At 34.4% G+C, this 14,260-nt stretch overlaps 1 protein-coding gene across 28 annotated transcripts in view; it reads right to left on the bottom strand.

The window, feature by feature from the left end:
* Positions 1 to 14,260, bottom strand: part of LOC128236579 (uncharacterized) — a 121,714-nt gene that overhangs the window by 75,091 nt on the left and 32,363 nt on the right. For 22 of the 28 annotated variants that reach the window (XM_052951529.1, XM_052951518.1, XM_052951531.1 and 19 more), the window contains 15 exons: positions 13,726 to 13,835; positions 13,156 to 13,374; positions 12,668 to 12,809; positions 12,244 to 12,336; positions 11,816 to 12,015; positions 11,216 to 11,423; positions 8,336 to 8,461; positions 5,048 to 5,179; positions 4,257 to 4,391; positions 3,692 to 3,916; positions 3,238 to 3,346; positions 2,829 to 2,885; positions 1,069 to 1,268; positions 702 to 800; positions 9 to 146 (listed from right to left, as the gene is read on the bottom strand). In XM_052951529.1, coding sequence (XP_052807489.1) covers positions 9 to 146; positions 702 to 800; positions 1,069 to 1,268; positions 2,829 to 2,885; positions 3,238 to 3,346; positions 3,692 to 3,916; positions 4,257 to 4,391; positions 5,048 to 5,179; positions 8,336 to 8,461; positions 11,216 to 11,423; positions 11,816 to 12,015; positions 12,244 to 12,336; positions 12,668 to 12,809; positions 13,156 to 13,374; positions 13,726 to 13,835 — 2,193 coding nt within the window. Of the gene's footprint in view, positions 1 to 8; positions 147 to 701; positions 801 to 1,068; positions 1,269 to 2,828; positions 2,886 to 3,237; positions 3,347 to 3,691; positions 3,917 to 4,256; positions 4,392 to 5,047; positions 5,180 to 7,284; positions 7,318 to 8,335; positions 8,462 to 11,215; positions 11,424 to 11,815; positions 12,016 to 12,243; positions 12,337 to 12,667; positions 12,810 to 13,155; positions 13,375 to 13,725; positions 13,836 to 14,260 lie in introns of all 28 variants that reach the window. The other 6 variants (XM_052951538.1, XM_052951539.1, XM_052951546.1 and 3 more) reach the window with 3 other exon arrangements.

Below are 14,260 nucleotides of genomic sequence, written 5' to 3'. Positions count from 1 at the left end.
ATAAGTACCTCTTGTCCGTCAGCCAGGGTGGTGAAGGCGTGTCTGGCCTTCAAGGCGTTGACGACTGACTCTAGGTTCTCCATCATCATTGCCATGGCAATAGGGCCCAGTGCCTGTGACTCATCAAAGCAACACCAGCAGCCATCCTGGAGGGATAAACGGTTAAACAACTATTACTAGTACTGCTGGAAAACTTATCAATTTTTCTTTAATTGATATGATGCTGAAATCAGATATTGACTACCCTTGTTAATTTACAAGTTAATTTAAAAAAAATTACAAGTTATTTCTTTGGTTTGGTTCAAGTCAGCAAAAAGTTTATAGATTGGTCAATATAAGTTATCCAAGAACTGCTGTAGCCCAATCAGATTGCTTTTAATTGCAAACTAACTGAAAGATAACCTATGAATAACAAATACAGTTTTATATAATTGACTGCAGGGCTACCCTATGTTTTAATGTCTAAAGAGTCATGAATATTCATATTATGGTGGCTTCTTATCATGTCCATTTTATGTACACAAGGTGAGAATTTCGTAATTAAATATTCTATATATTCATATATCATGCTATCATATAAATAACACTCATATCTTGTATTGAAAAGCGAAAGTGGAAAGGGTTTAAAGTCATATTAGTAATTGGAGGGGGCAGAGCCTTCCTGTGTCCAAGCCCTATATATGCCAGTGCCCTATACTGACCATGGCAGATCCCTGGATAATCTTGGACATACACGTGGGGTCTGTCTCATCTGAGCACTGGAACACAGCCAGGAACTGACCTAGCACATTAGCCAAGCCCTGCAACAAATTACAATAAAGTAGTGAACGGTCATATCAAGAATGAAGCCATGTTTTAATGACATGACTGACATGAGACTGAGCAATCAACTATAAATGTAAATTTATTGGGTTTAGGAAGATTATATCAAAAAAGCATATTTCCGTATATGTTGTTTTGTGATTTCAATATTTGTCCGTATACTAAGAAGCATATATCTGTAACGCTCCATAGTTTATTTTCGTAAAAAAAGAGCATCTTTTTATATCAACATTTAAAGTCACAAACCTTGATAGTCTCAGTTTTGCCGCTGCCAACAGGCCCAGTGACGCTGCTTCCCTGGTGACGCTGTAGGGCCTGTGACATGGTCAGAAAGCATTTCTCCGTCACCGGGGTCAGCGCCACCCCAGGACTCATGCCGTAAAACTCATTCCCATATTGGTAAGATGTGTCCAGGATCCAGATCAGAGGCTCCATTCTCTCCTCACCTGGCAGCGGTAATGTCAAGTTGTTAAAGATTAGTTGAAATTGCGAAAGTTGAATAAAAATGGCAAAATGAAAAAAACATGAGGAAGATTGGTTAAAACTGTGGACATTGAATAAAATTGTTGTTTTCTTGGTTCAAGATGATACCTGTATTACAAATCTATGACAGATGTTTGATTTTGTACTGGGATAAAATCAAGCAAGATGCTATATTATTAGGTCCATTTCCTTTTGAATCCTTGCACCTAAAACAAACTTAAATATAACAAGTAGAAAACAAAGCCCAGTCAACGTAATATAAGTTCACTTCATTATTTTTGCCTTCTGCTTTTTCTATTAAGCTGCAAACTCATAGATTGAACATTTTAACAACTTTTTTATTTTTTTGTCTTGGAACGAGCTGTTTTTTTGCGAGAATCCATGGAAACCAGTTATATAAGACTGCTGACAAAAAAATAAATCACAGATTTTTATATTTAAGTTAAAGAAATGATGTTTTATGCATTTTTCTTAAACTGTTAGTTACGGTTTAAGCCATAAAACATTAATTTTCGAATGGAAATATGAAATTCTGCAATCTGATTTTTTGTCAGCAATCTTAGATTGCAGATATTTACACAAAAATTTGCTCTTTCCAAGACAAAAAAAAAGTTGTTAAAATGTTCAGTTTGTGAGAGTGCAGCTTTAAGGCCAAGTAATATTTATTATTTTAATCTTATCATACATTTATCTATAACCAACCCATCTAATCTTATATCAGACTACATAAATTTCTGTGAAAAAATGAACTGTAAATGGCAAGAAATACAACCAAGAAATTAAAATAGTGATAGTATTTACATGAAGAAAAATATATATATTTTGATATAGAAAACAAATAAAATTCTAATCTAATCACATCTATAATACAAACACCCTGTACATCTGTCTAGCAAGACTAACAATCTACAGCTAAAAAATATAAAAAAAAACATCTATGGACTCCTTTAAATATCCGTTTCTCAAAATGCTATTGCTACTTCTTAAAAGCTTGGGAGAAGGGGCCCTAGTTATTTATTTCAGGAATCATGTTTATAAGAAGATATAAATTCAACCTTCGGGGAAAACTGCTTAATTTGAAGGATTATTTTTCCAAGGGGACTTGATGCAAGTTAAATACTGTAAAGAAAACCATGGTACTGCAGAGAGAATGCCGTTGATGGTATATTGTTGTTTTAAGAGCAATAAGGGTCAATATATACTAATTATATAAGCCATGGTTATTGGCTTTATTACACATGTGCGCATTGCCTCCAGCAACATGTGTACCAAGTTTCATATGATTATCTTGAATGGTTTTAAAGTTATGGCCAGAATTAGTTTTGCATGACATCAATGACGCCACCAAGTCAATGACAATGCCGCAAAAAGATATTCTTAGAGAACAGCGAAGATAACAATGAACATCGAAGAAGCTTCCATATACAAGAACGAAAAGCATCGAGAGAAGTTGAGAGAGTGCATGCATGAGATTCCTACACGAGTGTGTCACATAGAGGGTGATACAGTGTGTGCGTTCTTACTGATATCGGGCGTGACTCCCTTACTACCGATACTACTAGCATCGTACACCTCCTCCACTAAGGTCGTAAATAACAAGAGCAGTGTGTCAGTCAAGCTTGGCACACACAAATTATGCAACAGTTCAGAATAGCTTTTATATTCCTGGCTGTAAATAATAGCTCTACTTTAATATGGTCCAGATTCGCAAACTAGATATTAGAGTTCTGATTAAAGTCATTGTTTTGTTTTTATTTCAGCATTCTTGAGGAATATGTACCATAAGTTAAAAAATACTTGTTAGAGCAACATTAAAATCAATGCTTATTAAAATAACATTGAAGTTAAACATTTAAACTCTACAGCAAAATGTGGCAAAATGTTAGCATTTAAATATATATCTATGATTTGTGCAAGAGGTTCACAACTCACCAACGGGCTGGTAGTAACACCTCATGCATCGTCGCCACTCAAAGTCAGACACCTCACGCAGCTTACGCTGACATAGGTTGTCCAAGGCATCGCGCAGGAACTGGGATGTCTGTGGGGAAAAAAAGAAAGCACTTTATAGTAAACTTTTTCCTGTTTACAAATCGTGACAAAAATATGGCTATTCTGCTATTACATAATTGCAGAAATATTTCGACAAATATGTTTTTGAATCTTTTACTTAAGTTTTTTAATTAAACTTAATTTTTGATCATTAATATCTTTCAGCAAAACATTAAATTCATCAAATACAAATTTGATCAAATTTTCATGACAATCAGCAAATACCAGGAGTAAAAGAGAAAGATGTCTCTAACTGCTTCTATTTTTTCTTATGTTACTTCGACTTGTTTAATCCTTTTACCCTCAATCTTAAGATCATACAAATGATACATACAGTAATCATGCACTCGAGTCTGTTCTTGTGTAAGGGCAGCATAGGTTCTTCAAGAGATCGCCACTGCCCGCGCGCCAAAACGCTGGAGAGTTTTGACACAGTGCTGATGTACTTCTTTAGTGTCCCCTGAAGGGCCTTGCGGTCATACTTGATGTCAGCGATACCGAGGTCACACTCCCGGGTCCAGTGATATAACATCCCCATACGGCACACCTGAGCTGGGTACTGGGAGGGAAAATGAAACCGCTGATTATGTAAGGTTTATAGAAATAACACTGGTCTAAAATATTTTTTCAGTATTTAATTACAAACTTCAAAACCATAATAGCATCATAATTTTGAAAGATCATTTTTGTGTGAAATATGTCATAAACATCTTTATAATATTTCAGTACAGAAGAAAATGATACTTGTGATAAATGATGATAATAAGATATATATGGTTGCATATTTATAGTTTTTCTCCAACTTTGATTTTATATTATGGCTGACCGACTGGCTACTATACTTCAACAGTTGATATTTTTCGCTTGTTTTTTGGTCAATGTTTTCTCCGATGGTATACCTTTAGGGCCCACTCATCAATCGGCACATTGCTATTGCAGTCCTGTATAATAGCAATGTTCATCTCGCGTATGGTCTTACACACAGAGTCACGCAGCTTCGATACCCATGTCTCGACTTCATCAGTCAATGTCACCTAAAAAAATATCATGTACAACAGATCTGAAGGTTTCTTATCACTACCCCTAAATGCCAGGTACTAGGTGAGGGAGCCAATGGCACCACTTCTAAATAATCTTTAGTAGATGTATCAGACTTATATATATATATTCCTGATAGAGTTTTGTTTATTTTTATACCAAATGAACTCCAAAGTTCAATTATCTTAAATGATACTGTAGATAGGTTTACTTTCTGTTCAATTTGAATACTGGATAAAGCCAAATTCACACAAATATGTAGCAAAATAACCACAGTTTGACCTTCAAATTAATCAATATGTGACTAAAATTTACTAAGATCTTTATCGAAACGGGCTTCAGAGTTCCATAATCAAAACTTCACATCTAAATTGAACATCTTAATAGAAAAATTCTGTTTATCGAACAGTTACATACTTTTGCTAAGATTCTGAAACCAACTGGAGTTGAAACCTGTTCGCTCATCCCAGGGACCGGCAAAAATACTTTGAGCCTTGCAAATATCGAGCCAAGCAAGGATGCTTACAAAGAGTAGATTAAATTGGTGCTTTGAATCTAGTCTGAGCTAATGAGGAAATTGAGTTAAACAATATCGAGCCTGTGAACGGGTTTTGACTGTAAATTAATTTTTTTTAGCATAAGAACACAATACCTTCTCAGCAAGTACAAACGATTCGCCGTCGGCACTGGATACGGACACGGCATCCTTAATTACAACTTCCTCTACCATACCCTCTGACGGCAGATATGTTGGGCCCTGCTGCAGTATGCTAGGGTTCATGTTCTGTAAAAATGCAGGGAACCAGCATTAACATGAGGAGCACTCAACAGTTTGTTATGGAATTTGGTGGGTATAATAATGAGTATATATATACTTCTAAGGAAAAACAATGTGGACTAAATTAAAGATGTAAATAAATGTTTATATATAAATATAATAACTTGTCATGCAACCTACTGCTAAAATTTAACATAAAAAAACAACACTTAAAACATATGAAGGAAACTCAATAGGGAATTTCATGCAAGTTCTAAAAATTAAGGTGTGCCATTACAAAAAGAAATTTAAAAAAAAAAAATACAAATTTTTAGTGGCAAAAAATGATAAAAAACAAGATCGGCATTTGGAAAAGCAATAAGCACATTAGCTGTTACTTTTCAAATATAATTAAATATCAAGTTATTTCAAAATGTCATACTTGCAAAACATACAATTACACAGAAGAAGATGGGGCTAAAATGTATAGTACTTTTCAAATGCTCATTATAAGCTCGCTCATGCAATGAATAACAAACAAATTTGATGAACATAAAAAACAATAGCGACAAATGTAACATGATAATTTAACTTAAACTTCATCTTTGTTTTTGGACTTGGACATTACATAATGTAACAGTAACATTTAACGAGTTTCTCATACACTTGTGTTAGTTTCGATGACTGTGGTCTTTATCCCAAACCATGGGTTCGGCTGAAGATGGAACAGTCATTGTAATAACACAATTATTTAATCTTAATCAGCCCATTCACTGTAAATCGATAAATTGAACATATATTTTGACTAAATATGATTGACAATACATTTTAACCACTAAATTCAAAATAATTTTACTTAATATTTTGATTCTATTGTATTGTACTCAGAAAGCGATTCTATCGTAGTAGATTTTGAATTACGTTGACAATTCGTCAATAAATATTAACACTCTGATTTCGTCAATATATTGATAGTCTTCAATATTAACCTGTCATGTTAAAAATTATTGTCAATATCTTATATTGTCAGTTTTAGTGATGGTGGATGGGCTTTTTGAGTTTAGACTTGTACTATTTAAGTTAAGCTGGATGGGAAAGTCCAGTCAGTTTCCAGGGTAGAAAGCAGTACCTTTCATTAGTAATTGCCCCTTAAAGGGCGTTAACCATCTACCGGTACCTCTTAAAGGGATTCGTTCATGGTTGTTTCATGCACTCATTTTACAATTACAAAAAAAAGTGTGGCAAATCATTGAGTGTTAACTATAGCTGGAGCCCTTTAACAAATGTCTTTGACCACAATTTTCAATAGCATTACAATAACCAACGCATTTCAACAAAAAGCTGTAGCGTGATTGGTTGATTGACATTTTCACCTGATGCTAGCAGTATTTTCAATTAAGATTTAAATTTCTGTCAGCTTAACATAAGTTCTTGTGGTCCAGTGGTTAAGCGATCAGTTACCTTACTCTTTCTTGACTGTACTGCTGTCGGTTTGCCCACTAAAACCAGTTCTTTTTTTAAAAAAAATATTGTATTTTTTCTGTAACTTCAGTATCAAAGAGTAAAATAATCATGATATAAGTGTTTTAATATGCATTACTAGGAAAAATCAATTTGGTGCCAAAACATGAGCGAATCCTTTTAATATATACTGGAACATTTACTAAACTACTATCACCTTCTAGTGCCATAGATGCTGTTTACTCGATCAATAATAAAATTTTAAATTTATCACGAAAATCTCTTCTTTTTTTATCTTTAAAAGTTCTTGCAACAAATATCTTTGGTAGCCCATCTATGATTTCTTAAAATGTAAAAATGTTCATACCAGTAGCTAATCAACCAATATAAAAGATAATATTATTGTTTTCAACAAATATGGGATTTATACAGAAATTGTTCAATGCTCAGAGCAAATACTAAATAAACATGGGCTGCATGCTAGTACAGAGCATATCTCTTGAATAAAAAGAAAACAAGAAATGTAAAATATTTCAAATGAATAAATGAACGAAGAATTATAATGCAGGTTAAAATGCAGATGTATCAATGCTGTGCAATCACTCAGTGTTTTCTCTGACCATTCTCTGGAAAATCAACTAAAACTGAAACCACAACTGTGCATGATTTACCTCCCCTGCACTTGCGTTCGTTTTCTGCCGTTTCTAAATGTACATAAGAAAGAGAGAATTAATTTTGTATTTAGAATTTCAAAGTTAATTTCAGCCTGAAAAATATAAAAATCATGCTTTTTTGGCTTTATACTGCTTCAAGAATTGAAGCATATTTTTTAAGATGATAATGTTTTTGAAGTGACAAAAAACTAATTTTGGTTCAACTAATTCCAAAATTTTTATATTTTAAAGATTTTGTGAGATTTTTTGCCACTGTTATACACTTTATCTTATATAAAAAAGGAACATGAATTAAACTTAGGTAATAAAAATAAAGAACTGTAACTGTGCTGTAACTTACTTCATTTTGGATGTCACCCTTTTTTAACAAAGAAAACATTGCATTTAAATCCTAAATGCATCACGTTAAACATCTAAAGCCACATATGGAGCTAACAAAACTCCAAACTTGTGTAAAACATTGAAAACAATACATATAGCTAACACAAGAGCGAAAAAGGTCCATTGAAAATTAATGTGACTTACGGAAGAAGTCAACATTGCTGTTATGGTTTGTTAGCAGCCAAACTTCCATATCTCTAAACAACACGTTTTACCAAACTCCAAACAGCAGTTACTTCCCTTTGCCGTACAGTAATCATTGCCATTACGCAAATCATGTGATGATGATAAAAATCATGTGACGACATTTAAAAACTTAAAATATTCTTTCATTTTTTTTATTTTGAAAACAACATTATTTAAAAACATTATTTAATGGAACTAAAAAACTATATTCAAGATGAAGCCCAGCTATTTTTGTACATATTGGCAAGTCAAGGTAGATCACTGCGTTGGAGATTGACATACAACATGTCCATTATCATGAAAGGTTAAGGTCACAGACCATTTCAATAACAACAAAAGTGAATAATAACAATACTTAGTGAACTAAAACAAAGCTTGGACAAGACTTGGAATGACAAGACACAATGTAAGTACAAATTAAAGCTGTAGGCCCCTCTGCCAGCACGTTGAACATGTACAACATGACAGCAAGCCTACTCACTCGACTCTGGGGCCCGGGGGTGGAGCTAAAGAGAATTCTCTCCACCGCAGGTCGCCCCCTGGGCTGGGTGCGCATGCGGGGCTTCGCAATACGCCGCATCTGCTGCTGGGTGTCACTCTGCCCACCCTTATGGCAAAAATATCTTGTCAGCTAACTAACATAGTTGATAATGGGAATTTATTCACAATCAGTTCAACTACCAGATATTTTACTTAAAATGCATATCCTTTTGGAAAAAAATGGAATTATATGTACAACTGCTTGTACGTATTTTTTTCTATTCAAAATATTTAACTCTTAAGTCTCTCTTAGGCGAAAATATCATTTGTGAGACATTAAAATGTGGGCTCATAGGTAGATGCAAAATGACTAGACACCAGTCTTAGACCAGCAAAATGTCATTGACCATAAGAAGATAGTGATGTATTGCAGCTTTGGAGCAATGCCCGTAAATGAAGGATATTGACACAAACAGATAAGTCAATAAACCTAAAAGACATTTTGAAACCTCTAACAGAACATAAGCCAAACGTGAGGTCATGTATGACACACTATTTCTAACCTGTGATGAAACTATATTTGTTAGACTAATCTTGTTATCAGTTTCAAAGATTCATAAAGGTAAGACAAGGGCTGGTATTCAATATTGGTCTTAATTGGATCTAAGAACGATGTAGCTAATCAGATTTCATGTTATTTATAACTGACCAATAGAGTGAATGAAGTCAATGATGCATGACTATAATATTTACTAAAGTTGCATATTGAATACCTCCCAAGAACTGAAATAATAACACTAGCCTAGGTTTCAATTGAGATACATATATATGTAAATATATATACAAAACATTTAACATTATCATGCATACTTGAATAACAAGAAATAAGAATAGGATTGTTAATATGAGATATGAAAAGAAATGCCTGTTTAAGGACGTGAAATAAAGAAAGTTTGATACTAATGTTTGATTCTTTGGTTAATAAGAAACTTACTTCGTTACTCATTACCCTAGACTCTTTGCTTAGTCTTCGATGCTGAACAGGGAAGTCATAGCATAACAATCAGTCATTGAAATAAGACTTGTGGATAAACGAACCCTAATTCTTACACTAGTGCTTTATTATCAAACTAGAAATGTGTCCATAGGACACGGATGCCCCCACTTCGATTTTTTGTCACAGAAAATAAGCCATAATGATTATTCAGGATAATCTGCACATATAGGATAAGTTGAGTTGAGTTGGGTTTTACGGCATCGCAAGACTGTATAGGTTATATGGCGCCATTCAGGCAGGAAAAAACTTGTTGGATCCACATTGGACACATACTTTTCAAGAATTAGATTGGAAACATATATTTTTGAAGTATTTTTGGCAAAAAAGGGCCATAACTCCTAAATGACTAAAGCGATTTCCATGACTATCGAACTTGATCAAGATATTATGGTCACAAACATGTGTTTAAAGTTTGGTGAGGATTGGACAAACAGTTTTCAAGAATTAGATTGGAAACATATATTTTTGAAGTATTTTTGGCAAAAAAGGGCCATAACTCCTAAATGACTAAAGCGATTTCCATGACTATCGAACTTGATCAAGATATTATGGTCACAAACATGTGTTTAAAGTTTGGTCAGGATTCGGGACGTACGTACGTACAGACAGACAGACGTACGTACGGACAAGGGCAACCCTATATGCCGCCACTTTGTGGGGGCATAAATATTTAAACAAGCGCTCAATTATTTGAGTCATATTACCAGTGCAGGGCTTGCAGGCTTAAGGCCATTGAACAATAAGTAAATCAAATTTTTATTACAGTCCTTATTAAGCCATAAACAATATTATCTACCACCTCCATGTTTGGCCGATTGTTTGTTGTAGATTTAAACAGAACAAAATCAATAGAAATAATTATCAGATATAAGCAAGCTTATTAATTGTTATGATTTTCGTATATGCTTTTTGGCAAAAATATAATTTTATTTTCACTTCTGTTATTTTCACTGCAGTAAAGATATCAATTTTTATATTTTCACCGCTGTTATTTACACTGCAGTAAAAATATCAGTTTAAATATTTTCACAGCTCTTATGGATTTTGGTTCCCGAATTGTTTAACAAAGGAAAATTAGCATTCACTTTGCTGGATCAAATATTTCTTAAGTGTTGTTAAATTTTGGTGTAAGATCAAAATTTATTTCACTTGTGATGACAGAAAATTAAATATTCACTCATGACTGCTTAACTCGTGAAAATATTGCTTTCTGTGAAGTCACTCTGTCTTTCACATATATTCAATGATTATGCTCTATAGGCTGTTATTTCATTCTTGTGATACATTAAAACCATACTTAGTGCCATGTTTCATGCAGTTAGTTCAATCACCATTATGTGCAAATATGAACAAATATATTTCAGTGCAAATTTAATGTCAAACTCAAGCATCCATTTTTGAAAAGATCATTTATGTTAAATCAAAAATGAAATGAAGCTGATTTTTGATTATGATGCAGACTATGTAATATAATGTTTTTAAGTCATTAAAAAAAAGTTTTTATAAAATGGATACTTTTTAAAAAAAAAATACACCAGTGCAGGCACAAAATATTGAATAGTATAGGTAAATCATTATAAATATGATAATTTTGTGCTGTTCTTCACAATAAGCTTAGAAAAAAAAGCAGATTTCTTTGAATTTGCCTCCATTTTTATATTCAAAACAGAACAAAATGCCAAAAGTTTCCTTTTTAAATATTTTTCTGTTCATTATTCTATTCTACAAATAAGTTGTGCTTTTTTTCTCTCTGAAACTTCCTTTTTTTAATAGCATATAATGAACTCGACAACAGCACAGTGACTACAAAAAAGAACAACTTACATATATCTGAGTGAGTCGTTTATCAATCTTGGGTGGAGTGTCACCACGGTTCTGGGTGGAGAGGACGCTGGAGGTTTTTGCCCGGCTTCCGGGCGTGCCTGACCGGAGCCCTGTGTTAGAGCCCGGAAAGCCAACCTCATCTGTGGGCTCTATGGGACCAGCCCGAGTTTCCTCCAACTTTACATCATTGATACTCGCAAATATTGACCTACAATGGGAAGACCATTCATGTAATCATGAAAAAAAATCATGGGTCATTTTTCTGTATTACAAATTATTGTGAGATCTTTGACTGAAAATAGGAACCATTTTGGAAAATATCGCTGAAACTATTCCTCAGAAAATATACCTGTACAAATTCTTTAGTTTACTCTTATGACCTTTCAGCCTAAAGAGTTAATTTAAACATTTTTGCAAATATAATCAAAATTTTGGTCCGTGAAAAGCAATTAATAACTTTCTGCTAAAAAATAAAATGAAACAGCAAAATATGAATAATTTTATCCTCCCAAAATCAGATATGGAGTGTTGTTGTTATTTGCACATATTCAATTTTGAGAACAGCATGCATAATAAAAGTTTAAACACATTGATACTGACTTCAGGTGTGGTTTGACAGATTCCAGGTCAGTAGGTCGGCTGAGAATGGCGAGCAGGATTGGGTCTGAGACAAAATAGAACCTCGGGAACACCCTCCTTTTGTTGTCAAGGTAACCGACAAGTGACTTGAAGCAGATCTCCAACTCTTCGTATACATGTCGCAGCAAGACAGCTTTGGGGACTTCTCCTCCATAACAACACTGTTGTAAAAATAAAGTCAAGCTTTTATTAAGTTTCGTGAAGATTTGTTCAAATAAACTCAAGCTTTTAATAAGTTTCATGAAGATTCATAAATATAAACTCATGAAACTTGCATGATACGTGTAGGAGGAATGTGTAAAATGAAGTGTATGGATAAACAGATCAGGTACGTCCTACCTAAAGTCAGGCATATAAAAAGTGAATCAGAGCATTGAAAATGATCATACCTGAAGGACATTTCTTGTGTCGAAAGCTCTCTTCATCATTTTTGTCCAACTCTTGTCAATCCTGGCAAACCTCTTTGCTTCTTGTGGCAACTCCTGTAAATATAATTATAACACGTATATTTGGTGAATTCTCTATTTTTATAGTATTCAAAACGATAAGCTTTTTGGGCTACGAATCAGGTAAAAGAAAATTCTACTGCTCATAATCGAATCTATTGAGGTTTTGTCCAACATCTGCCCTGCAAGCTTGCTGCTTAAGATTGCCTCCAGTAACTGCCATTATAGGATCCTGCACCCTGAGCTTCAACAAGTCTTCTACCTTAGCTGCAAGCTGGTCAATAAAGATATCAAAATCCTCAGCAATCCCCAAAATTACACATTTACTCCCCTTTTGATATCTAAAGCCCTGGCCTAGTTACCTTACCTTAGCTGCAACCTGGTTGCTGAAGACGGCCTCCAGGTACTGCCACAAGTCCTGCACTTCCAACCACAGTTCTAGAACTTCAGCAACCTCCTTCAGCTTCTCAGCCCAGCTGGCTGCTTCATCTCTCAATGGGCCAATGTATCTGTATAGGTGAAAGATCATCTATGAGTGCCAAAGTCAGTATTTATTGTGCATAGCTTTACCACTATTTTTTTCTAGATAAATTTAATCTCATGGGCTTGTAAGGTTTGAAAGTAATGATTTTACACAAACTCTCCTTAACACATGTGCCCCAAACCTGGAGGTTTTCCAGTTAATGCACTGGTTACCCTTTCACAAATCCAAGGTTTGATTACCAGACTGGGTGCAAGTGAGATTGGTTTGTTGTCATGAAGATGGACAAGTGATTCCTCAAAATACTCAGGTCTTACCCTCCAACCTAAGGCAAGATTTTAGAGGATCACCATGCCAACAAAAGTTTTAAATACCTAGAGGTGAGCATGTTGGCCAACAAAGCCTGTGCATCTTCCAGCTGCTCCAGTAGCCTTTCTGTGGAAACCTTGTCAAGGTATATCGGCCCTCGTCGCTTGTACGGCTCAAATGCAAGCACCTGCTCCGTCCACTCCTCCTCAGTCATTCTCATCTTGATCTCCAGTTCAAGCTCTCGACTTGCTCCGAGGCATATCTCCTCTATAGCTGTCTTGTGTCTGAGGAAGAGGGGCATGTAGAATGTAAGTATTTTCTGTTAAAAACATATAAATAACAAAACATCAGCTTTCCTTTGGTGTTAAGGAAGGAAATGCTTGTCTTGCATGTAAATTAGCTTTTCATAATACTCCTTAATGTCAAAAAAAAATTCATCTCAAAAGAGTTCCCCACATGGAAAGCACATAATTATAATTCTTTATGGCAAGGAAACCTCTTAAAACAAGGATTTTTGGTAAAAGTCAGATCATTACATTCGGTTTTGAATTGATTCAATTAATTTCAAACCATAATAATTTTGTGAACATGAATATCACTACTTAAGAACAAATTGATCAAAGACTTGTGCATACTTGATGAGGCCGATGTCGAGGAGGTGACACAGCTTAAAGACGTTGGCCTCAAGCTGGAATGAGCTGCCGGTTACCTGCATCACCTGCAGCCAGTGCCGGTTCCGGATCTCCTGTAACACACATGGGGGCAGTCAATACAACAGGACATAGTAGAGGGGGCAGTCAACACTTATTGAAACATTTCTACAGGAAGTTAATACAGAGATTTATATTAAAAGTTATATCATAGAGGATAATAAACATTAGAAGAGAAAAAATCTTTTTAACTGAAAATAAATGAATATGCAAGTTTTAAGTTTCTATTTTGCATATGTAATTGAAAAGAAGTTCACAAGTCCAAAAGTTTATCATATCAAGCACAAGTTAAAAGCCATAAATTGTATAAAAAAAATTCAATTCAATTGGTTTCCAATTAAGATTTAAAACTTGCAAACCTAAGCAGTACAACCATATGTTTTTAAGAAAATAATACACCGGGTACTGGTAAACATAAAACCGCAATTAATAAAGAGTTTGTTTTGCTTTTCCTACACAA

This window comes from Mya arenaria, chromosome 6, assembly GCF_026914265.1.
Source record: "Mya arenaria isolate MELC-2E11 chromosome 6, ASM2691426v1".
NCBI lineage: Eukaryota > Metazoa > Mollusca > Bivalvia > Myida > Myidae > Mya > Mya arenaria.
This window is presented reverse-complemented; position numbering and strand designations above follow the sequence as displayed.